Genomic DNA, 26708 nt, shown 5'->3' with positions numbered 1-26708 from the left:
GACTCGTGGAACTTCATGGGAAGTTGAAGTCCATAAGTCTTAAAAGTGGCCAAGTTTGAGGACTGTAAATATTCTCTCCTGTTACAGGGGCCTCCAAACTTGGACACTTTAAGACTCGCGGAACTTCATGGGAATTCTGGGAGTTTAAGTCCATAAGCCTTAAAAGTGGCCAAGTTTGAGGACTGTAAATATTCTCTCCTATTACAGGGGCCTCCAAACTTGGACACTTTAAGACTTGTGGAACTTCATGGGAAGTTGAAGTCCATAAGTCTTAAAAGTGGCCAAGTTTGAAGGCTGTTTATCCTATTGAAACCAGTGCTGTTACGAGAGTGGAATTCTACTAAAGGCGGAACAGGAAGCAGCGGGTGGAAATTAATCTAGTAGGGAACCAACTCACAAGTAAGGAGAAACTTCCTGACAGTGAGAACAATCAATCCGTGCAATGGCTTTGCTTGGAAATTGTGGGTGCTCCATCACTGAAAGTTTGCAAGAAGAAACTGGACAGTCACTTGTCTGAAATGGAAGAGGGCAGTGATGGCGAAAAGGGTGCATGTGCAGCCCTCTGTACTGCCCCCCCTGTACATGAGCCAGGGTGGTGCAGCAGGTAGAGTGCGGTACTGCAGGCCACTAAAAGCTGACTGTAGATCTGTAGGTCAGCGGTTCAATTCTCATCACCGGCTCAGCCTTCCATCCTTCCAAGGTGGGTCAAATGAGGACCCGGGTTGTGGGGGCAATAGGCTGGTTCTGTTAAAAAGTGCTATTGCTAACATGTGGAAAGCCACCCTGAGTCTAAGGAGAAGGGTGGCATAAAAATCGAATGAATGAATGAATGAATGAACGAATGAATGACATGAATAAATGAATGAATGAATAAAATGAATGAATGAATAAATAAATAAATGAACGAATGAATGAAATGAATAAATGAATGAATGAAATGAATGAATGAATAAATAAAATGAATGAATGAATGAATGAATGTGCAACTGATAAAAACAACAGGGCTATGATATAAAATCAGACTTAGTAGCCCAAACAATTATACCTTGTTGGAGGTGCCAACAATTAGAAGCAAGCTAGGCGTGGTTTTGATTCTTTTTCTTTTCCAAACTATTAAAAGCCCTTCTTTATCTCTGTCGTTTAGTCAAGCAAACGTGCGAGCTATTTAACTACTTGTAGTTAGCAAAGTTCCAAAGCCCAGTTCTTGGGAACTCTGTCTGAAAAGCTAGCAACTCTATAGGAAAATGACGTTGAACCATAAAAACAGCCATGAGAAGATGATCCAATTATCCAAAGATGAGAAGCAGGAAGAGGGAACTTGATATTAGAATAGAATAGAATTTTTATTGGCCAAGTGTGATTGGACACACAAGGAATTTGTCTTGGTGCATATGCTCTCAGCGTACATAAAATAAAATATACATTTGTCAAGAAACATGTGGTACAACACTTAATGATTGTCATAGGGGTCAAATAAGCAATGAAGAAGCAATATTAATAAAAATCTTAGGATATAAGCAACAAGTTACAGTCATACAGTCAACATGGGAGGAAATGGGTGAAAGGAATGATGAGAAAAACTAGTAGAATAGAAGTGCAGATTTAGTAGAAAGTCTGACAGTGTTGAGGGAATTATTTGTTTAGTAGAGTGATGGCGTTTGGAATAAAACTGTTCTTGTGTCTAGTTGTCTTGGTGTGCAGTGCTCTGCAGCGACGTTTTGAGGGTAGGAGTTGAAACAGTTTGTGTCCAGGATGTGAGGGGTCAGTAAATATTTTCCCTGCCCTCTTTTTGACTCGTGCAGTCTACAGGTCCTCAATGGACGTTGACTCCCCCCACCCATAAATGAAGACTTTGTGAGTCTTCCCACCTTCTCCTGCCCTTGTGCTAACATGCTGCTTTCTTCAGTGAGTCTAGTTCATACTTCAGAATCCATTCCCGACAATTCCAGAAACCAGTTTGGTTTAACAGCTAAAACGATAGCTTAGAAACTAGATAAGCATCAATTCTAGACAACTACTTGAGTAACTTTGGCCTAGTCACTCTCTTTCAGCTTACCCCACTTCATAAAGCGGTTGATGTAGCAGAAATAGGAGATGGAAGCATTAGGTACGTAGGCTGCCTTGAATTAGCTAAACATAAAAGTGGGATTAAAAAAAAACATGATAAAAAAATAAAGAAGAAACTCCACAGATGGGCTGGGAAAACTCCTGCTTGAAGTTGTTATCAAGAGGAATAAACTGTTCTGAACCAAGTGAATCAAAAGTTCCCTTCAGTATAAAGCATTTTGCTTTGATTACAGTAACTGTAGCTGATCACAGGAGTCCTGGTGGATCACCACTTCAATAGGAGCCAGCAGTGGGCTGCAGCTGGCAAAAAAAAAGTCCATGCAGTCCTAGGCTGCATCAACAAAGGGATATGATCACGTAAGTACTACTAGTATGCTACACACACTGCTTTAGAAAGACCATGATTAAAATTCCACATCCAATTTTGGTCACTGTGATATGCAAAAAGATGTTGAGATTCTAGAAAAAGTGCAGAGAAGCAACAAAGACAGTTAAGGGGCTGGTTCAGTGGAAAGAAGGACCAGGGGAGACATGATAGCAGTGTTCCAATATCTCAGGGGTTGCCACAAAGAAGAAGGAGTCAAGCTATTCTGCAAAGCACCTGAGGGTAGAACAAGAAGCAATGGGTAGAAACTAAATAAGGAGAGAAGCAACTTAGAACTAAGGAAAACATTCGTGATAGTTAAAACAATCCATCAGTGGAACAACTTGCCTCCAGAAGTTGTGAATGCTCCAACCCTGGGAGTTTTCAAGAAGGTGTTGGCTAACCATTTATTGTTTGTTTGTTTGTTTGCTTATGTATGTATGTATGTATGTATGTATGTATGTATGTATGTATGTATGTATGTATGTATGTCCAATACACAGTAATACACAATGAAGGTTATAGAGGATATAGTAGAGAAGAAATACAAGATATAGGAGAGACTATAGGACAGGGGATGGAAGGCACTCTAGTACGCTTATGTACGCCCCTTACTGACCTCTTAGGAATCTGGAGAGGTCAATCGTGGATAGTCTAAGGGTAAAGTGTTGGGGGTTAGGGGATGATACTACAGAATCCGGTAAGGAGTTCCACGCTTTGATAACCCAATTACTAAAGTCATATTTTTTACAGTCAACTTTGGAGAGGTTAATATTAAGCTTGAATCTGTTGAGTACTCTAATGTTGTTGTGGTTGAAGCTGAAGTAGTGTTTGACAGGCAGGACATTGCAGCATACGATCTTGTGGGCAATACTTAGATCATGTTTAAGGCGTCATAGTTCTAGGCTTTCTAGGCCCAGGATTAAAAGTCTAGTCTCGTAGGGTATTCTGTTTTGAGTGGAGGAGTGAAGGGCTCTTCTGGTGAAGTTTCTTTGAACATTTTCAAAGGTGTTAATGTCTGAGGTGCTGTATGGGTTCCAAACAGATGAGCTGTATTCGAGGATGGGTCTGGCAAAAGTTTTGTAAGCTCTGGTAAGTAGTGTGAGATTTCCAGAGCAGAAGCTACGTAGGATTAGGTTTACAGCTCTTGAGGCCTTCTTAGTGATATTGTTTGATGTTGTCTGAAGTGGGGTTGGTTTCCTGCCTGAACAGGGAGTTGGACTAGAAGACCTCCAAAGTCCCTTCCAGCTCTGTTATTCTATTATAAATAGTTGCAGGAACTGGGAAATTCCTATTCCTGCAGCTACCAGGGCGCTGTGCATGCAGCTTTGGTTAGCTAGCATGCACACGCATCCCAGCATGTTTTTGCTTCTGTGCACGCAAAAAAATCACTAAAATCTTGTGCGCGTGTGCATGAACAAGCAAGCCAAAACATGCTGGGATATGCACACACACAAGCTAACCAAAGCTGCATGCGCAGCGCACCAGTAGCCACGATAATAGGAATCCGCCCCTGCTGGGGAGGGTATGAAATAGGCCCATGAGGCCCACTGAAAATAGGGGGGCCATGCATGCCTATGGGGCAGGGTAGCATGGGAGGATCACATACGTATGTCCAGGAGGATGGGATGCATGGGGGTATTGAATTATGGGTGTGCATGCATGTGAAATAGTACACACGCGCGTGTGCTTTCGGCACCGGAGGAAAAAAAAGGTTCACCATCACTGGTATTGGTTGGACAAGAAGACCTCCAAGGTTTCTCTTCCAGATTTGATTGGTTGATTGATTGATTGAATGAATGAATGAATGAATGAATGAATGAATGAAAGAATGCTGATAAGAATGCAGTTCACAGCATGTCATTCTGACTAATGGAGGACAATCACCTTAAGAACAAAACATTGAGCTTTGTTTCAAGATTAAAGAGAGACCCCAAAAAAGAGAGTTTCAAGATTATTTATTTATTTATTTATTTATTTATTATTTGGATTTGTATGCCGCCCCTCTCCGAAGACTCGGGGCGGCTCACAACAAGTGAAACAAATCATAAATAATCCAATTAATTAAAATATTTAAAGATTTAAAAAACCCCATATACTAACAGACACACACACAAGCATACCATGTATAAATTAAACGTGCCCAGGGGGAGATGTTTCAATTCCCCCATGCCTGACGGCAAAGGTGGGTTTTAAGGAGTTTACGGAAGGCAGGAAGAGTAGGGGCAGTTCTAATCTCTGGGGGGAGTTGGTTCCAGAGAGCCGGTGCTGCCACAGAGAAGGCTCTTCCCCTGGGGCCCGCCAACCGACATTGTTTAGTTGACGGGACCCGGAGAAGGCCCACTCTGTGGGACCTAATCGGTCGCTGGGATTCGTGCGGCAGGAGGCGGTCTCGGAGATATTCTGGTCCGATGCCATGAAGGGCTTTAAAGGTCATAACCAACACTTTGAATTGTGACCGGAAATTGATCGGCAGCCAATGCAGACTGCAGAGTGATGGTGAAACATGGGCATACCTAGGTAAGCCCATGACTGCTCTCGCAGCTGCATTCTGCACGATCTGAAGTTTCCGAACACTTTTCAAAGGTAGCCCCATGTAGAGAGCATTACAGTAGTCGAACCTCGAGGTGATGAGGGCATGAGTGACTGTGAGCAATGAGTCCCGGTCCAGATAGGGCCGCAACTGGTGCACCAGGCGAACCTGGGCAAACGCCCCCCTCGCCACAGCTGAGAGATGGTTTTCTAATGTGAGCTGTGGATCGAGGAGGACGCCCAAGTTGCGGATCCTCTCTGAGGGGGTCAGTAATTCCCCCCCAGGGTAATGGACGGACAGATGGGATTGTCCTTGGGAGGCAAAACCCACAGCCACTCCGTCTTATCTGGGTTGAGCTTGAGTCTGTTGACACCCATCCAGGCCCCAACAGCCTCCAGGCACCGGCACATCACTTCCACCGCTTCGTTGACTGGGCATGGGGTGGAGATGTAAAGCTGGGTATCATCGGCATATTGATGATACCTCACCCCATGTCCTTGGATGATCTCACCCAGCGGTTTCATGTAGATGTTAAATAGCAAGGGGGAGAGGACCGACCCCTGAGGCACCCCACAAGGGAGAGACCTCGGAGCCGACCTCTGACCCCCCACTAACACCGACTGCGACCGGCCAGAGAGGTAGGAGGAGAACCACTGGAGAGCAGTGCCTCCCACCCCCAACCCCTCCAACCGGTGCAGAAGGATACCATGGTCGATGGTATCGAAAGCCGCTGAGAGATCGAGGAGCACCAGGACAGTGGATAAACCCCTGTCCCGGGCCCGCCAGAGATCATCCATCAACGCGACCAAAGCGGTTTCCGTGCTGTAACCAGGCCTGAAACCCGACTGCTGGGGACCTAGATAGTCGGCTTCTTCCAAGGACCGCTGGAGCTGGAGTGCCACCACCTTCTCAACAACCTTCCCCATAAAGGGAAGGTTGGAGACTGGACGATAGTTATTAAGTACGGCTTGGTCCAGGGAAGGCTTCTGGAGAAGGGGGCGCACGAGCGCTTCTTTATAGAGTGTTGGAAAAACTCCCCTCCCCAAGGGAGCGTTGGTAATCTCCTGGGCCCAGCTCCGTGTCACCGCCCTGCTGGCCGAGACCAACCAGGAGGGACACGGATCCAGTAGACAGGTGGCGGAACTCACAGCTCCAATGGCCTTGTCCACTTCATCAGGTGTCACCAGATCAAAATCTTCCCAGACAGGTGGACAAGTACGTGCACCAGTCACCTCGACTGACTCATTGTCAGTCGACTCTGTTTTACAATTGGAGTCGAGGTCGGCCCGGATCTGAGCGACTTTATCAGTGAAAAACGTGTTAAACTCCTCGGCGCTACTCTGCAAGGGCTCCCCAACTCCCCCCTGGTTAAGAAGGGAGCGGGTCACCCTAAACAGAGCGGCCGGGCGGGATTCCGCTGATGCAATCAAGGCGGCATGGTACGCGCATCTTGCCGCCTTGAGCGCCACTTTTTAAGTCTTAATAAAATCTCTTACAAGATTAAAGAGTAACCCAACCTAAAGGTAAGGAGAAATTTTCTGGCAATGAAATCAATGGAATAGTTTACATCCTGGGCTTGTGGGGGCTCCATCACTAGACTTTTTTTTAAAAAAGAGACAGGCATTTAACTGGGATGGGTTTAACATCTCCTGCCTTGAGCAGTGGGTTGGGACAGAAGACCTTCAAGGTCCCTTCCAGGCCTGTGATTCTACGTTATATGTTCTAAGCTTGAAATATGCATCTGCAGACGGCAGAAAGATGCCCAGGATTGTAACAACAACAACAACAAAAAGGGCAGGATGCTCAATCCGTGATGTGCAGAACTGGAATGTTAATTGTGTACTTTATTTCCACCCATGAAATGTTGGCTGACACAGCGAAGAGCTAACTGTGCTTGTTTTCTACCACCCATCACTGAAGGTTAGTGTATTATTTTGGGAAGGGCATTGCAGCTCATTGACAAATTACATGCAAGCAGATTTAATCTCTGATTCAAAGGGATCTCAAGGCCATGGAAAACTGGTCTGTAGGCAGCCAAAGATCAAAGCTGACAATGCTAGGCTAAATAACCGTCAAGAGGTAATCTGAGTCAGCTTCATGGGTCCACAGGAAATTCTGTTCCTTGCCTATCCTCTGGCTTTTCTAAGAGTGCAGAAGACATAATCAACACCTATTCTACTCAAGTGTGCATGGCTGGAAGATACAAGAAAGAAAACCAGTGTTTTTCAAGGAAGTAGGATTTTTGAACTGATTACAAAAGCCTTTCTTCATGCATGTCTACTTAGATGATGTTTTGTTGTGGAAGAAACCCGGTGGAACAAGTACCAGGGCTGGTTTGTTGATCTCCCCAAGATCTTTCTAATAATGGCTCAATTCAACAGCAAATTCAAGCCATGGTCAGCCGGGATTTGACCTATTCTCCAAAGCATATGAGCTCAGGACAAGAGGTAACAGATGGAAACTAATCAGAGAGAGAACCAACCTAGAACTTGTTGTGGTTAGCTCTGGCCCAGCTCCTACCCCAAGGACTGTGGATGTGGGGGAGACATCCACATGCTGCAGGCCTGATGAAGGCTCCTCTGACCAAGAAGACATGAGTGACAGGGAGGAGGAGAGTGTGGTAGACAGCTCAGAAGGAGATCAATTATCTAGCTCCTCCTTGGATTCAGAAAAGAGTTAATGATACAGCCACACATGCGGAGAGCGATGCATAGGCAGCAACAACTGAGAGATTATTATCAAAGAAAATGAGGCCACCTGTGGTTGGGTGGGGCTGTGGTAATTAGTGAGGCTGTTTTAAAGAGCAGCGTGTGGGTTTGGCCATTGTGGAGGATTATCTGATTGTTGTGTTTCGTGACTGCTTTACTGACTTTGACCTTTTGTGTGCTGATTTCCCCCCGCTTTGAAACTAAACCAGAGCAAAGTGTGTTTCACTTTGTGAAAGAAGAAGGACTGTGAATTGCCTCACAGCCGCAAGCTAAGTATCACAGAACTGATAAGGGACTTGTACAAATTACCAGTTTGTTTGGAGACAAGTGCTCTTTGCTATAAAAAAAAGAGTGTTTCGTTTATTTGCATTTTTCGGTATAAAGAACATTGTTTTGAATTTTCAAACGTGTGTGTGTCTGAAATTGTATCTGTGCATTTTTGGGAGGATTCTACCAGAGAGCCCGGCAGAACAGAACTAAGGAGAAATTCCTTGACAGTGAGAACGATTATCAATCAGCGGAACAGCCTGTATTGTGGGTGCTTCATCACTGAAGCCTCTCAAGCAGAGATGAGACAGACATTTGTCTGGAATACAGTAGTGTAATTTTTCCTGCTCAGTCAAGGGATTGGGATGGAAGATCTCTAAGGACTCTTCCAACTCTCTGCTATTCTGTAATTCGTAATATCTTAAGCTGGAACAAACATACTGTACTAGAACAAATATATAGTAGGGTTTAATGAATCTCATGACATGCTTAGATGTAATGTGATTTAGCCATTGAAATGTAGAAACCAGGTTGAAAATAGCCTGGAAATTCATCCCATCAAGAACATAATACGAAGCAAAAGGCGAAAGATTTATACGACCTGAAGAGAAACCAGACTATTTTCAAAATCTCTATACTTTGATTAATTCAATGCTTGCATTTGCCTATCTAGACGACTATTTCGAACCATGGTAATGAGCTAATAAATTAGAAATTAGTTCTCGTTTTCAATACAGCTCCACCGTACACTCGCCCACCCCTTTATCTTCTCTCTCTCTTTTATTTCCTTTGTTTTTTCTATCTTTTTTCTCCCTTCTCCTCCACTCTTTTCCTACTTACTTTTCCACCCCTTTCTCTACAAGTTTTTATGTTCATAAATTGTTATACTATACTAGGATCTAACTGTTATTTGTTTCGATTATTCTTTTATGTTTTGTATATTTGTAAATAAAATTTATTAAAAAATTAAAAAATATTTTTTTTAAAAAAAGAACATAATAGGAAGGCATGGCAAAGTATGATTTTTTTCCAGCGGTATCCCTGTTCCTCAGATCATGATTAGGCCAATTCAAGACATTTGGTCTAGTAAGGATAAAAAAGACACATGTTATATTTTCTAGCAAATCAGGATTTCAGCCCAATGTTTTGATTTAGTCCTCGTGGGAATATTGTCTGCTGATGTAGCACGAGCCCACTGAAGTAAGGGCATTGCATTTTTGCCTTCTGGTTTGGTTTGGTTTTTTTTTTAAAAGAATTCTACTTGCTATTTTAAGGCCCCTGTCTCAATATTACTAATTGCAAGCAGAAAAAACAAACAAACTGATAAAAACATTTGGCTCTCAGATTGTGCATTGTCGAGAAATATTTGGTGCGTCATGACATAGATCTATGCCATGCCCTGTTCAATGAACTAGAAAGTTGGGTTTTGCAAAAACAGCATAAAATAGCCTCTCCTTTCCTTTCCTTTCCTATCCCTACAAAAGAGAGATATTTGCTGGTTTAACATTCAAAGAAGAAATGCGAAAAACCGGACTATTTATTCATTTGGGAGCCTTAAGCGTAGAAGAGTTTAAGCACAACTGCTTCATTACAAAGGAAGGGAAACATGGACCTTCCTTCTGATTTAATGGTTCCATAGAAAGAAAGGAACCGCGGAGACAATTCCCGCTGAAACTCATTTGCAATCTGGTAAATAGGCAAGACAGCCTGAAATAAAGAGGGAATCCCACAAATGTGAGACAACTAGGCGTACATTCAGATTAGCACAAATGCCTGCTCCTCGACAGTTCCTTTTTTGCCTCCATCTCTAAGGGACATAAAAGTTATCCAACAGAAAAGAGAGTCAGATTATTCCATTACAAACAGGCTTTGAAGCTGAACTACTGCCATCTTTATCTGTTTTCACAACTAGCAATAGCAATAGCAAAAGCACTTAGACATATACCGCTTTATAATGCTTTTACAGGCATTATAAGCGGTTTACAGAGTCAGGCTATGGCCCTCAACAACCTGGGTCCTCATTTTACCCACCTCAAAAGGTGGGAAGGCTTGAATGGAACAGTCAGCCTGCAATATGTGTTGGTAATGACCTATAAAGCCCATCATGGCACCAGACCAGATTATCTCAGGGACCGCCTTCTGCTGCACGAATCCCAGCGACCGGTTAGGTCCCACAGAGTGGGTCTTCCTCTTCTACTAGAGGAAAGGGCGGAGGTGCTGCTGGTGGCTCCCTTTTGGCCTCGGCGCAGTTGGTTCGCCGATCTCGCAGAGCTCTCAGTGTCACCCCATTGGAGGATTCCCGACCATCGGATCTCACTCCACCAGGGGACAATGCTTCATCCGGAACCCCAGTGGTGGCAACTAACCGTTTGGCACTTGAGCGGTTCCATCTAAGGAGTCAGCTCGTGCCTGACGAGGTTATAGACACCATGCTAGCAGCCCGTAGACCTTCTACTAGGAGGATCTATCAAGCCACCTGGGCAGCCTTTTGCACCTTTTGCGAGCATCAACAAGTAGACCCACGGGGCGCATCGGTGCTAGTGGTCTTGTCCTTTCTGCAGTCAGGTCTGGAGAAGGGCCTGGCCCCTAATACCCTTAGGCGCCATGTGGCGGCATTATCCACAATTCTAGGTAAGGATTTCTACCGGCCCCTTGCAAGACATACTTGGGTCAGGGACTTTCTGAAAGGGGCAACCAACATCAGGCCCCCAGTTGTTCATCGTTTTCCGTCATGGGATCTGCCCCTGGTCCTAGATGCCCTCACAGGCCCTCCTTTTGAGCCTATTCGCCAGATTTCCTTAAGGTTGTTGACCATCAAGACTGCCTTTCTGCAACTAAACAATGTAGTTTGGCGGGACCCAGGGGAAGAGCCTTCTCTGTGGCGGCCCCGGCCCTCTGGAACCAACTCCCCCCAAAGATTAGAATTGCCCCCACCCTCCTTGCCTTTCGTAAGCTACTTAAAACCCACCTCTGTCGTCAGGCATGGGGGAATTGAGATCCTCTTTCCCCCTAGGCCTTTACAATTGTATGCATGGTATGTATGTATGTATGTATGTTTGGTTTTTATATTAATGGGTTTTTAATCGTTTTTAGTATTGAATTACTATTGTACACTGTTTTATTGTTGCTGTTAGCTGCCCCAAGTCTCCGGAGAGGGGCGGCATACAAATCCAATAAATAAATAAATAAAATAAATAAATAAATATATATACAGAGTCTTGAATTGAACAGAGTCAGACTGCAATATACATTCTAACTAGTGGTGGGTTGCTTCCGGTTCTGCGAATTGAGGGTGGTGGCAGTAGGAGGCTCCGCCCATCTGCCAGGGATGCTTCAGCACATGCGCGCAGAAGCACCGCACACAGAAAATAGTAGCAACAGGTTTTCGAACCCACTACTGGTTCTAACCATTGTGCCAGCACAGCTCTTCCGACCTGACGTTATTCATATGCAGGACTGGTATAGCTCGTTTCAACATGTACCAGATCAATTTGCATACCGAGCAAATAGATCGACAGATGATGCTGTTAATATGGCTCCTTCAACATCTGGAATCTCCAATGACCTACGCTAGGGTCCTCTTTGTAGATTTCAGTTCAGCCTTCAACATCATCATACCGGACATTCTCCTAACCAAACTAAATCAGCTAGCAGTACCTGAACACACTTTAAGTGGATCACAAACTTCCTAACAGATAAGAAGCAGCAGGTGAAGCTACCGGTAGGAAAAATCAAATCAAATACATGTACAATTAGCACAGCCCTCCCCCCCAAGGCTGTGTACTCTCACCACTTCTCTTCTCTCTATACACTAATGACTGCATCTCAAACGATCCATCTGTTAAACTACTGAAGTTTGCAGATGATATAACAGTGATCGGACTCATTCGAGACAATGATGAATCCGCATACAGACGAGAAGTTGAACAACTAACCTTGTGGTGTGACTGGAACAATCTAGAACTGAACACAGTCAAAACCGTAGAAATGGTGGTAGACTTTAGGAGAAACCCTTCCACCCTTCTACCTCTCACAATACTAGACAACACAGTATCAACAGTAGAGACCTTCAAATTTCTAGATTCTATCATATCTCAAGACCTAAAATGGTCACCTAACATCAAAAATATCATCAAAAAAGCGCAACAAAGAATGTTCTTTCTGTGCCAGCTCAGGAAGCTCAAACTGCCCAAGGAGCTGCTGATACAGTTCTACAGAGGAATCATTGAGTCTGTCATCTGCACCTCTATAACTGTCTGGTTTGGTGCTGCAACCCAATAGGACCGACACAGACTTCAGAGGAGAATCAGAACTACAGAAAAAACAATTGCTGCCAACCTGCCTTCCACTGAGGACCTGTATATTGCACGAGTCAAAAAGAGGGCCATGAAAATATTTACTGACCCCTCACATCCTGGACGCAGACTGTTTCAACTCCTACCCTCAAAACGTCACTACAGAGCACTGCACACCAAGACAACTAGATACAAGAACAGTTTTTCCCCAAACGCCATCACTCCGCTAAACAAATAATTTCCTCAACACCATCAAACTTTTTACTAAATCTGCACTTCTATTTGTACTAGTTTTTTCTCTTCATTCCTATCATCCTTTTCCTCCCACTTAGGACTGCACGACTGTAACTTGTTGCTTGTATCCTAAGATTTTTATTAATATTGATTATTTCTTCATTGCTTATTTGACCCCTATGACAATCATTAAGTGTTGTACCACATGATTCTTGACGAATGTATCTTTTTCTTTTATGTACACTGAGAGCATATGCACCAAGACAAATTCCTTGTGTGTCCAATCACACTTGGCTAATAAAGAATTATATTCTATTGTATTCTGTCCTGTCCTGTCCTGTTGAAACACGTAAATTCCTTAAATGACTGAAAAATACAATGTACCATCAAACATATTGGAGAAAAATATATCTCCCTTCACAAAAGGCCAGGTGATAAATCTTCTCTTTCTAGAAACTTAACATCACACTCAACGGGTAATGGCAGAAACTTTAAAGATATGCTAAATGAGCATTTTTTTTAAATGAAAGATGCAATATACACATAGAAGACCCATTCATTACAGAGCACAGGAATCAAGGTTTATTTGTGCACATGTCTGATTAAACATGGGTTAAGGAACTCTGGATTAGAGATAGAATATTAGAAGAGCCATTTCTTCCATTAACAGTAGCAGAATATTGTACTAGGAATGTCCTTTCAATATGACATTTGCTATCATTTGGCACATACTGGAATAATCTAAAAACCACCTGTTGATCCCCTTTTCCATTTGGCTTTTTTTCTCCCCAGGACAGATTCTTATCTAAATTTAATTAATCTGACATTTCATATTGACCCAAGTGGACGTTTCCTTGGTCAAGAGATATTTCTAATGACGGTCTAATGAAAGTTAAACTCACCACTTGAAGGAGAGCCAGGTAACCGGCACCAACATTGTCAAAGTTGACTTTCACTACGGTCCAGTACAACTCTCCAGTGTCATTCATGCTTTGACACTCACTCTTGTTGTTGACAATTGTGTGGTTCAAAGGCTCATCGCCTTCTGTCTTGTTAATGCATCTCCCAAATTTGCCGGCAAACAAGTTGACGCCCATGATGCTGAAGATGAGCCAAAAAATGAGGCAGACAAGCAGAACATTCATGATTGAAGGGATGGCCCCTACCAAGGCATTCACTACCACCTTTGACGGAGGAGAAGACAACATTCAGTTAATTACAAAGCATCGGCTGTGTAACCCCACCTAGAACCTGGTTGCTCTAGACTTCTCCTAATTCAAATTATACACCTCGAAAAAAGACAGCTTAAAAGTAAACTTATTTAGCAAACATATGGAAGTTCCTTCTATTTATTGTCTTCTATTTTTTTAAGAAAAGACAAAAAAAAAAGACTTGTTCAATGGACTTTCCACAAGTTCATTCAACTCAGGGAGTTAACTAATTTATCCATCCAAGATTTTGCGTTGGTCTAATAAAAATGTATTGATACTCTACAGGTAGAGCTCAACTTACAACAGTTTGTTTAGTGACCATTCAATGTTACAACGGCACTGAAAAAAGTGACAAACATTTTTCACTTACAACAGTTGCAGCATTTCCATGGTCTTGTAATCAAAATTCGGGCAAATGACTCATATTTGTGATGGTTGCAGTGTCTCGGGGGCAATGCGTGATCCCCTCTTGCAACCTTCTGACCAGCAAACTCAATGGAGAAACCAGATTCACTTAACGACTGTGTAACTAACTTAGTAACAGCAGCAATTCATGTAACAGATATGGCAAGAAAAGTCATTAAATGGGGCAAAACTCACTTAATGACTCTCTGGCTTAGAGAAATAAATTTTGGGTTCTATTACAGTTGTACGTTGAGGACTATCTATACGTAGTTTATGTAGCACTGCTTTTTATATCTGAGCTCTTCTCGAGATATGTTTCCCTTTCATTGGCAGCTGTGTGAAAATAAGTGTCAGACTCACAACTACCCAGGTGTTGAAGCACATTGTGGAAAGGCCTTTTTTTTTTTTGGTGGCATTGACATGGAGCCATTAAAGCAATATTCAGTTTTTGGAACCAAAGTTGGTTTTATAATATAGTGTCTTGCTCCCTAATTTATGTTGGCCACCAAAAACAGATACAAGAGCAATATTTTATCTATCATTATTGTCATAAAATGCTTTTGCCAACTGAGAGCCCACTGTGTAAGACTTACTACGTGTTTAATATTTATAGGAACCTATCTTCTGATTAATAATTAATATAGTATTGTTTATCAAAGCTCTGAGATGCATTGGCATACCTATGGCTCCAGTAGATATGCCTAGAATGAGAAAGGGAGATTTTCTTCCAATTAACAAATATATCCATGGTATAATCTTTTGAAACCCACACCCAATTTGTACAAACATGCACACACACCATAGATAGGAGCAATTCCAGCATGTTTGAGTATGCATTCTCATGGAATAATGTAATGTATGAATTGCATACTCAAGCTACTGTGGACATGATTATTAGGATGTAGATATGAGAATTGCTGCAAATTATATTCATGGTCATCTATGTAAACATTTTCAGAAAGAATGCAGGGCTCTACAGGGTTGAAACTGTTCATTTGTTCAAAACACTTGCATACATCATTTCCATTCATTGCCTATTAGGGACTCTCATCGCAACAGCTTGAAATCAATCCCATAGGTTTCAATGACATTTAAAACTGAAACGCAATTTGGATTTGAGCTCCAGATTTTACTGATTAGACACCTGTAAATCAATGAAATTCTGGAAGACTGAGGGCCATTACCATCAAATCAATTCAGGAACTGAATGATATAAATCAGGGTCTCCAGGCGTGGCCACTTTAAGACTCGTGGACTTCAACTCCCAGAATTCCTGAGCTAGTCATGCTAGCTAGGGAATTTTTGAAGTTGAAATCCACAAGTCTCAAAGTGGCCAAGTTCGGGGACCCTCTATTTCACTCATACAGTGGAAGAAGGAGTCCCTCTCTCCAGTAGAGAAGAGGACAAAATTTCTGCTTGGTGGCTTGATCTGACCCAAATAGTCTTTTCCCCATTTTCTGATATGGTCATGATGCATAGCAGCATCTACTTTGAACATATTGGACCCTATAACAGAGGATTGTTCCCCCAGCCCCTGATTTATCACTAGAAAAACATTCTAGTAACAGAAATTAAAAGGAATTCCTCCTTGCTTTCATTCTTCAAGTTTTCATACAAATTTCTGCTTTCCTGTATCTTCCCAGCAGGATCAAGGAGCAATATAAATTATTTCATGATAAAACAGACAAAGATAATAATACTGCATAGCTGAGGACAGAATTTCCGTATGTAAGATCTGGTCGAAAGACCAAGAATGTAGATTGGAGTGAAGCCAATCCACTTTGGAAAGGTTTTAAGACCAAAGAGATATACATCAATCAATCAAAGCAAGATAACACCATTGTGGTAAGAAAAGTCACATTTGCAATATTGTACTGAAGCAATGGAGATGCGTATTTTAGCAGGATAAAAATTATCACCCCAGGCATGAAACATTTGAGTAATATTGACATGCACTCCCAAAGACAATACAATAAATTACAGACACATCACTCAAGTCTTCAATCACCAATCTCGGGTATAAAGAAGGGAGGAGTTATGCACACAGAACATTACATATTCTATTCAGCAGAACACAATACAAATAAAAATGTAGGGTGGAACAATGGCAATTGCCTGCTGTTCAGCTGATCAGAGCTGTATTACTTGGAGAAGTTTTTCATAATTGTTACTTTCGCTGGCTTTAGACAACCTTGCCAACTCAATAACGTTTCTTCTCCTTATCAAGCGCAAATATGAGTCTTTGTTGATTTGTGTCTTTGATCTTCGCATCAGCTTTTACTTCACTTTCCTTGGATTTCTGGAATGGAGGCTAAACTGTATTGATCTCAGGAAATAACATGTTGTTTCAAATGTAAATCAAATTATAGGAAATGTTACATCTTATCTAATGAGTCCGTTGTGGACTTTGGGGCAAGCCAATAATATAGTTGATTTATTTTCATTTAGCAGGTGCACTTCGGTGTGTTTCAATGTCTAATTAATTACACTTTAACCACATAATACTGATATTATGAAGTTCTTTTGAAAACTTCATCGGTAATATTGTTAGTAAGATTTAAATTCTTTTTTTTTTTACTCCAGGAATCAAGATGGTGTGTGCAGCATTTTTGCCTTCAATTTTATCTCCTCGAACAAACACAGCCTGGGTTGAACTGATGGAGTGAAAGTTTAACCATGAAGTATCTGGGCTTGTAGCTAGGCTACCCCGTCCCAGAACATCAGCTTAAATACTACATCACACCGGTTTAGAAAATGAACATTGAGGATTCATTTATTGTTAATTTTTGTACTTGTATTATACAACGTTTTTCCATTTGTTCAAATCAGCCTTCACCCGCTGTAATGGAATGCGTGGGTGACCTTAAAGAAAGAGGAGATACAGGCAGTCTTCAACTTACAAACACAACTGAGCCCCAAATTTGTGTTGCTAAGCAAAACGTTTGTTAATTGAGTTTTGCCCTGTTTTACGACCTTTCTTGCCACTTTTGTTAAATGAGTCAGTACAGTTGTCAAGTGAGTAACACAGTTGTTGAGTGAATCGGGTTTTCCCCATTGACTTTCCTTGTCAGAAGTTCACAGAATGGGATCAGATAATGCCCAAGAACAGTGTAGTTGTCGTAAATATCAACCAAGTTGCCAAGTGCATGAATATTGACCCCGTGACCGCAGGGATGCTGCAACAATGGCAAGTGTGAAAATGGTCATAAGTCACTTCTTTCAGTGCTGTTGTAACTTTAAACGGTCACTAAATGAACAGTTGTAAGCCAAGGACTACCGTTATGTCTAGGACAGTGACAGCAAACCTATGGCATGGGTACCACAGGTGGCACGTGGAGCCATATCTGTTGGCACATGAGCCATTGCCCTAGCTCAGCTCCAATGTGCATGTCTGTGCCAGCCAGATGATTTTTGGCTCACACAGAGGCTCTGGGAGGGTGTTTTTGGCTTCCAGAGAGCCTCCGGGGGGATGGGGGAGGGCATTTTTACCTTCCCCGGCTTCAGGGAAGCCTTTGGAGCCTGGGGAGGGCAAAACACAGGCCTACTGGGCCCACCAGAACTTGGGAAACAGGCCATTTCGAGCCTCTGGGGGGCAGGAGAAGCTGTTTTCATGCTAGCCAGGCACCAAATTATGCATGTGGGCACTGGCACATGTGCGTTAGCATGGGCGCATGGCCTTTTGGCACCCGAGGAAAGAAAGGTTTGCCATCACTGGCCTAGGAAATAATTAGAGAAGGGGGCAGGAACCCCCAGTCGCCCAAGAGCCGGAGAAAGAAACTAAGACAAGACTGACTCTAATGGAACAAGTAATTAAAATTGGAATATGGCAAGTTTGTTCCTTCAGACTTGCAAGATTCTCTTAATGTAGTTTTTGCAATAAATGAGATTTAGGCACTTCCTTCCTGGTTTACCTATGCGGGCTGACACCCACATGATAGCCAAGTTAGTAACCTGGTTCAGAGCATCAAGATCCTTCATTTTAAAGCTAGAATGGAAAGTTCCCTGTTTAATAATAGGAGGAATTGTGTGGGACAAAGTTTCCCTCTACAAACAGGAACTGTATAGTCAATAACTACAGGTAAGTCCTGGTCTTACAACCATTCATTCAGTGATTGTTCAACATTACAACAGCACTGGAAAAAAGTGACTTATGACTGCTTTTCACACTTATGATTTATTTATTTATTCAATTTTTATGCCGCCCTTCTCCTTAGACTCGGGGCGGCTTACAACATGTGAGCAATAGCACTGTTTAACAGAGCCAGCCTATTGACCCCACAATCCGGGTCCTCATTTTACCCACCTCAGAAGGATGGGAGGCTGAGTCAACCTTGAGCCGGTGATGAGATTTCAACCGCTGACCTTCAGATCTACAGTCAGCTTCAGTGGCCTGCAGTACAGCACTCTACCTGCTGCGCCACCCCGGCTCTATATTATTATAGCATCCTTGTGCTCACATGACTCATATTTATAACGGTTGCAATGTCCCAGGGTCAGGTGACCACTTTTTGCAACCTTCTGACCAGGAAAGTTAATGAGGAAGCCCGACTCACTTAACAACCATTAGTAACTTAACAATCGCAGTGATTCACTTATCTTTGTCAAGAAAAGTTGCAAAATGAGACAAAACTCACTTAAAATAAAATTTGCCTCAATTGTGGTTGTAAGGCGAGGACTATTCCATAATGTCTCCAAAGACATTATGGTGTGCTGTGGTTAGGGGTGGGCTACTGCCCGGACGGGGGGGGATTCAATGGGGTAGCGAAAATGGAGCTCCACCCCAGAGCACCCAATTTGCACTGAAAGATGTTGAAGGAAAATGGAAGGTATCCTGCATAAGCCACATCCACAGTGTGGCAATAAAATTTTTGGTAGTCCTTCACTGGCTGTGGTGGAGAAAGTGTTGTACAAGCAGCCACCCAATTTTCGCCAAGTGACTTTCAGTCACTTGCGCTGTTTCAGGCCAGCCTATCTCACAAGATTGCATTCATCGGGATAACATCTTATGATAGAGGTCTTCAAACTTGGCCACTTTAAGACTTGCAGACTTCAACTCCCAGAAATGCCCGACCAGCGGCTTAAGCCGCCGGCCGAAATTGCCCTCGGAGCAGGGGGATGCTGCTGGCGGCTCCATGGAGCCCCAAACTTCTGGGAGCTAGGGGAGGTCCTTGACTGCCCTATTTAAGGGCGATCCGAGCAGGACCTCCTCCTTGCTTTGCTGCCCCCGAGAAGCGAACACCTGCCCACCCTCTGCTATCAACAGTGTGTCCTTAGGAGGTCGCTTCTGGGCCGAATAGGAATTTTTTGCGGCCTCCCCTTTAGAGGCGGCCGTTTTTTCTCCTATTCCACACTGACGGTATGGATGGAATGGTTAGGGGGTGCGGTGCACATAGATTTCAGAATAGGCCTCCCTTTGGTTACTGGGGTTGGCAGGTTAGGGGCAGAAATGGGCAGTAGTAGCGACTGCGCATGCTCCTTTGGGCATCCTTTTAAAGGGTGATGGACCACCTCTCTCCAGGAACTAGAGGTTGGAACAACGTCAGGGATTGGAGAGAGGATGTCCATGGGAATCACCGGATCCAATTTCCCTTGGGGATTGGAGGGTGAGCTCCTCCCACACGACTAAGGGGCGTGGCTTGGATCCAGGTGAAGGTGGCTACCTTTACCTGGTTCAGCAAGGAGTTATGCCCAATGTTGCCAAGGAAGTTTCTGGCAGGAATTTCCACCCCGTTAGTATTGGCCTCTGCAGGTCCTTAGTTGTAGTTGAATTTAAACATTTAAATTTACGTATTTAAAGTTACATTATTTAAATTTATGTTAATTTAATAAAATGACCCTTTATTTAATCCACAATATGTCTCGGCGTCTTTACTCTGCTTCCGGGGCAATTCTCCAGCTGGCTGGAGTCCACAAGTCTTAAAGTGGCCAAGTTTGAAGGCCTCTGTCTTATGGGAAACACCTTGAGCTCTTGAGGAAAAGTCTAACAAACAAGATTACACTGACAGCATATCCAACAGTGGTTATAGGGAGGAGGAATGTAAATCAGGGACATGGTAAGAAGTGGGCTGACATGTACGTTAATGCATTAAAACACTGGTGGGAGCCAATCATTGCATTGTACCAATATCACCTTGCCTGGGACAAAATCCGGATTATTTCTATAGAATTCTTCAGAAGGTGCCCACAACTTTCTCCAGCCATGGGAAACATACCATGGATTAAATCAGGGGGGTCCCCACACTTAGCAACTGTAAGATCTGTGGACTTCAACTCTCGGAATTCCTCAGCCGCCCATGATTAAAGTTGCCAAGTTTGGTGACCCCTGGGTTAAATAGCAAAAGACAACTTGGAGTAAATAAATTCTCATTCTGCAAGACTACCTTGTCAGAGTCCCCTTGCACTATTCGGAACAACGGCTGCGTGTCCGTCAGCAATCAGCAGCCTTGTCTCATCAGGAGAAAATATTTATATTAATGATAGCCTGGAGAGACGGGTTACAGGACAGGTCTCTGCGCTTAAGAATATTTTATCAGCAGAGAAAGATTTGAGGAGGAGGTATGATGGGGTCTCTCTCTATATATATGAGTTTTATATCTCCCCTTTTCTTCTGAAAGCTAATAGACATGAGGCAAATGTTCATGAATAGTCCTGGCCTCATTGATTTTGTGGGTCTATTTTTAATGACCAAATGAATGATTGCCTGGTAACACCCACACATTTTTCATTTCTGTATATTCCTCTCTTTTAACTCCCCAGGCCAGTGATGGTGAATCTATGGCACGGGTGCCACAGGTGGCACGCAAAGCCATATCTGCTGGCACATGAGACATTGCCCTAGCTCAGCTGCAACATGCAGGTGTGTGCCGGACAGCTGATTCCTGGCTCATACAGAGACCCCGGGAGGGTGTTTTCGGCTTCTAGAGAACTTGGTGGGGAGGGTAATTTTATCCTCCTCCGGCTCTAGGGAAACCATTGAAGCCTGGGGAGGGTGAAACACGAGCCCACTGGGCCCACCTGAAGTTGGGAAACAGGCTGTTTATGGCCTCCAGAGGACCTCTGGGGAGTGGGGGAAGCTGTTTTTGCCCTCCCCAGGCATCGAATTATAGGTGTGGGTGCTCACACATGTTCTTTCAGCGCCAGAGGATAAAAAGGTTCGCCATCACTGCCCTAGGCATTTTACATTTCAACTGCTCCATTCATTTCTACCTGCACTGCCTTAGGAGGGCAATTGTTTTGTAGCCGTATGGTAGAAGTAGTCCTGAGTTTATTTAGTGGCCATTCAATGTCACAATAGCACTGAAAAAAGAGAGGTGACCATTTTTTCACACTTAACGACCACTGCCGCATCCCCAGGGTCAAAATCCAGTTGCTTGGCAAGTGATTCGTATTTATAAAGGTTGAAGTGTCCCAGGGTTAATGCGAATAACATTTTTGACCTTATGACTAGAAAACTCAAATTCACTGAACAACTGTGTTATTAACTTAAAAACTGCACTGGTTCACTTAACAACTGCGGCATGAAAGGTCGTAAAATGGGGCAAAAATCACTTAATAAAGGTCTCACATAGCAACAGAAATTCTGGGTTTAAGTCAAAGACTTAAATTGTGGCTATAAGTCAAGGACTACCTACCCCCCCACCCCACATAGTGCTTATTATTGTTTGATTTGTTGCCATTTCATTATTTCCATTTTTCATCAGCCCAGGTAGCTATTGTTACTGGGCAAAATTAAAAACAGAATAAAGAAACGTTACTAGCCAAAGTAAAATTCCGAAGAGGAACGACACCGCATTAGAAAAATGATTGGGAGGCAGTGGTAATCAAGGTAAGGGTGATGGCAGAGATGGGAGTATTTTGGTCCTTGACAGAGTAAATTTGTCCAGTGACCATCATTATTGCAAATACACTACAAGACGTTTCAAAATTATAGGTGGTGATTTGCAAACGGGAGCACCATGCAGAGTTAAGGACAAATGCACAAGATACAGACATACACAACCATGCAAATAAAGGTAAAACAATAAATACTCGGGGGCATGCAGTCCGTATAATCCTCATATCCAGAATCCCCCTGATCATTTTCCTGGGAGATCAACATAACAAGGCACAAAAACTCGGAGCAAAACATTTGACACTTCTCCGGGTGAATTATTAATAGAATAATGCTCTGCTGATATTTGTACATCTTGGCCAAATTCCCTCTTAGGACAATGAATCCAAGAACCATCAATAGCTGAAGAGACTATTATTGCGATAGGATGTGATGGATGAACTATAAATCTAACAAAGCTAATTTCTTTATTGCCAGGGAAGATTTTTATATGGGAATAGAGTAGAGTAGAGTAGAGTAGAATTGAATAACAAAATTAAAAGGGACCTTGGAGGTCTTCTAGTCCAACCCCCTGTTTAGGCAAGAAACCCTACCCTACTTTAGAGGAGAGGTGATGAAGCAGATAGACTGCAGGACTGACTGTAGATCTGTAGGTCAGCGGTTCAAATCTCATCATTGGCTCAAGGTTGACTCAGCCTTCCATCCTTCTGAGGTGGGTAAAATGAGGACCTGGATTGTGAGGGCAATAGGCTGGCTATGATAAAAAGAGTTATTGCTAATATGTTGTAAGCCGCCCTGAATCTAAGGAGAAGGGCGGCATTAAAAAAAATCGAATAAATAAATACTTCAGACAAATGGTTATCCAACATCTTAAAAACTTCCAGTGTTGGAGCATTCACAACTTCTGGAGTCTTCGGAGAGGGGCGGCATACAAATCTAATAAATTATTATTATTATTATTATTATTATTATTATTATTATTATTATTATTATTATTATTATTTAATAAATAAATATGGGTATTTAATTTGACTGTCCATCTGTCATTTAGTTTGGAAGCAAGATACTTTTAATTGTGCTGTACTGTAATATAACAAGATCCAAAATAACTATCTGTTTCTTGCGTAGTTTTCCTTTTTTTGAATGACAGCCTACCATGAGATAGCGCTTTCTCAAGAATTATTGTCTTAATTTTTTTTTTTTAACTTTTTTGAGAAGCTGAGAGAGTGGGATGAACAAAATTTCCAGGACTTCTACAGAAATCTTCTAGATTAAACTGTGATCCAGATCAATCCAGACTAATTTCTATATTCCTGTTACTGCATTGCAATGCCATTCTTCTGTGGCAGTGATGGCGAACCTGAGCCACTGCCCTAGCTCAGCTCCAATGTGCATGTGTGTGCCAGCCAGCTGATTTTTGACTCACACAGATGCTCTGGGAGGGTGTTTTTGGCATCCAGAGAGCCTCCGGGGAGATGGGGGAGAGCGTTTTAACCCTCCTTGGCTCCAGGGAAGACTTTGGAGCCTGGGGAGGGTGAAACATGAGCATATTGGGTCCACCAGAAGTTGGGAAACAAGCAGTTTACAGCCTCCAGAGGGCCTCCGGAGGGCAGGGGAAGCTGTTTCCCCCTCCCCAGGCATTGAATTATGGGTTTGGGCTCTCGCGCATGCTCAATAGCGTGAGCGCACGCTCTTTCGGCACCCAAGGAAAGTAAGGTTTGCTATCACAGTTCTATGGTCTTAGTTCAGGGTCCTTCACACCAAATATTAACTAAAAAATTCAGCCAAGGATAAACCTCTGGTTAGGCCTTATGTTATATAAAACAGTTCATTTAGTGAACAGTTCCTTTAGTTACAACGGCATTGAAAAAAGTGACTTATGACAGTTTTCACACTTAAAACCATTGCAGCATCCCCATGGTCGCATGATCAAAATTCAGATATTTGGCAACTGGCTCATATTTATTATGGTTGTAGAATCCTGAGGTCATGTATCTGAAAGGCTGTGAAGATCTGAGCGCCGTAAATTTAACATCTTATCATGTCCAACTGCAACTCTTCTTTATATTTGTGGATTCTATTATTATTATTATTATTATTATTATTATTATTATTATTATTATTATTATTATTATTATTTAGATTTCTATGCCGCCCTTCTCCGAAGACTCGGGGCAGCATACACATTAGTTAATTCTTTTTGGTTTATTATGATTTTTTAAAATGTTCTTATTATTAACCAGAATACCTCCGGGACCAGAATACCTCCAGGACCGCCTTCTGCTGCACAAATCCCAGCGACCAGTTAGGTCCCACAGAGTTGGCCTTCTCCGGTTACTCTCTGTGAAAAATGTTTTCCAAGCCCTAAGTCTTTGCATATTTTTTTTCATTGCTCTAACTTGCTCCAAATGTTTATTTCCAACCCTAACAAGATGCTAACGATGTTCCCAGCTCTTACTGGCTTGCAAGCTCTTTCATTGTTACTCTCTCTGAATAAAGTTTTTTTTAAAGCCCTCACTAGGGGATAAAATAATGTGCTGAAGCTGACCAGACTAAGGACGCTAGCCAGATGAATACCTGGCAAGCAGATTCTTTTCCCTATTTTCCTCCCTAAAAGCTAAAGTGCGTCTTATACTCCAGTGTGTCTTATATTCTGAAAAATAAGGTACCTTTCACCGATTCCTAGTACAGTGATACCTTGTCTTACAAACTTAATTGGTTCCGGGACGAGGTTCATAAGGTGAAAAGTTTGTAAGACGAAACAATGTTTCCCATAGGAATCAATGGAAAAGCGAGTAATGCGTGCAAGCCCAAAATTCACCCCTTTTGCCAGCCGAAACGCCCGGGTTTTTTGCTGCTGGGATTCCCCTGAGGCTCCCTTCCATGGGAAACCCCACCTCCGGACTTCTGTGTTTTTGCGATGCTGCAGGGGAATCCCAGCAGGGGAATCCCAGCACCGCAAAAACGAGCGCTTCGCTGGCAACGGAAGTCCAGAGGTGGGGTTTCCCAGTGAATGGAGCATCAGTGAAATCACAGCATTGCAAAAACACTGAAGTCCTCAAAACCCCACCTCCAGACTTCTGTGTTTTTGTGATGCTGTGATTTCACTAAGGCTCCCCTTGCTGGGAAACCCCACCTCCGGACTTCCGTTGCCAGCAAAGCGCCCGTTTTTGCACTGCTGAGATTCCCCTACTGGGATTCCCCTGCAGCATCACAAAAATATGAAAGTCTGGAGGTGGGGTTTCCCATGGAGGGGAGCCTCGGGGGAATCCCAGCAGCACAAAAATGGGTGCTTCACTGGCAACAGAAGTCTAGAGGCGGGGCATCCTAGCAATGGCAGTGGGTTTGTAAGGTGAAAATAGTTTGTAAGAAGAGGCAAAAAAATCTTAAACCCCGGGTTTGTATCTTGAAAAGTTTGTATCACGAGGCGTTTGTAAGATGAGGTATCACTGTATCTGAGTCTGAGAGCCAATTAAGATCTATGATGTTTTATAGAGGGGATTGAAGACCTGTGTGGTCCTCCCGGCGGGCAAGAATTACAACAAAGCGACATCCGGTGACTTCTAAAACCTTAAACTTTCCATTCATTCTGATCAGTGCTGTTAAAACCAGCTGCCTGATCGTTCTTCTTACCACCCGCACCAGAACAGCAGCTTTCTTGAATATTTTATAGATTCTGGGTCAGTGTGTGTGTGTGTTTTGCCTTCTTTGGGACTTGACCACTCGGAATGCCAAGAAAAGGAAAACCAGAAGCGGCAAAGAGAGGTCTGTCTTTTCCAGTTCAAGGGCAGCACACAAATAGATATGTTGGGGAGAACCTCTTCACTACGAGACCCATTCCGTCTTTGCCTTAAGCTGCTGCCCCCCACTAAGTGCTGATGCTTCAATCAATCCACTATCACAGGGACCATTAACTTCAAAGAAGTTGTGCCGACTTCATTAATTTCAGAACTGGGCTTTTGGTTTCATAATACGTTCCCTGAGGCTGAGCCATTGGCTATTATCATCCTTCCTGCTTGATGTATTTGTACCTCGGCATTGTAGCTACTTCATCTCTCTCTCCTGGGACTTGGTTCCCCTCTTTACCCCACCCATGGCACACTGTAACAGGCAACGTAGCCTGGTATTAAACACGGGGGTTTAGTGTATCTGAGTCATGGTTAAATGTGGTTAAATTTACTAAGGGCAGTTATTTCTAATTATTTCCCATTCTAGCTGAAAAGTATTTCTGTTCCCACTGCATTCAGCTGGGAAACATATGTGTGACGGGCTCTTGGTTCTCCTTGTCTGTTTTCTTCCAGACGTTTCATTGCCCAACTGGGTGACATCATCAGTGTTGTTATCTAATTCGGGTAATGAAACGTCTGCAAGAAAGCAGCCAAGCACAGACAGCACCAAGAAGCCCTCTCGTTTCAATTCTGAGCCACAAATACAGTGGTACCTCATGATACGAACCCCTCGCCATACGAACAACCCGAGATACAAACCCGGGGTTCAGAAATTTTTTCCCTCTTCTTACGAACTTTTTCCATCTTACGAACTTCTGGGTTCGGCGTTCGGGAGGCCGCCGAGAAGCCCCCCGGCTATTTCAAAAGGTCACAGCCGGGTGGTGGGGCTTCTCGGCGGCCACCCGAACCCGAACTTTTGCTGAACTTCTGGGTTCGGCATTGGGAGAACGCTGAGAAGCGCCCAGCTGTTTCAAAAGGTGACAGGTGTTTTTTTGCATTTTTTTTCCTTGCACGCATTAATTCATTTTACATTGTTTCCTATGGAAAACAATGTTTCGTCTTACA

General features: G+C 43.0%; 1 protein-coding gene across 1 annotated transcript in view; it reads right to left on the bottom strand.

The window, feature by feature from the left end:
- Positions 1-26708, bottom strand: part of LOC139155356 (sodium channel protein type 5 subunit alpha-like) — a 377085-nt gene that overhangs the window by 16640 nt on the left and 333737 nt on the right. Inside the window, exon 18 of the mRNA XM_070730487.1 lies at positions 13371-13652. Within this exon, the coding sequence (XP_070586588.1) occupies positions 13371-13652 (282 nt within the window). The remainder of the gene's footprint in view (positions 1-13370; positions 13653-26708) is intronic.

The sequence above is a fragment of the Erythrolamprus reginae genome, unplaced genomic scaffold (genome assembly GCF_031021105.1).
Source record: "Erythrolamprus reginae isolate rEryReg1 unplaced genomic scaffold, rEryReg1.hap1 H_15, whole genome shotgun sequence".
In the NCBI taxonomy this organism is placed as follows: domain Eukaryota; kingdom Metazoa; phylum Chordata; class Lepidosauria; order Squamata; family Dipsadidae; genus Erythrolamprus; species Erythrolamprus reginae.
This window is presented reverse-complemented; position numbering and strand designations above follow the sequence as displayed.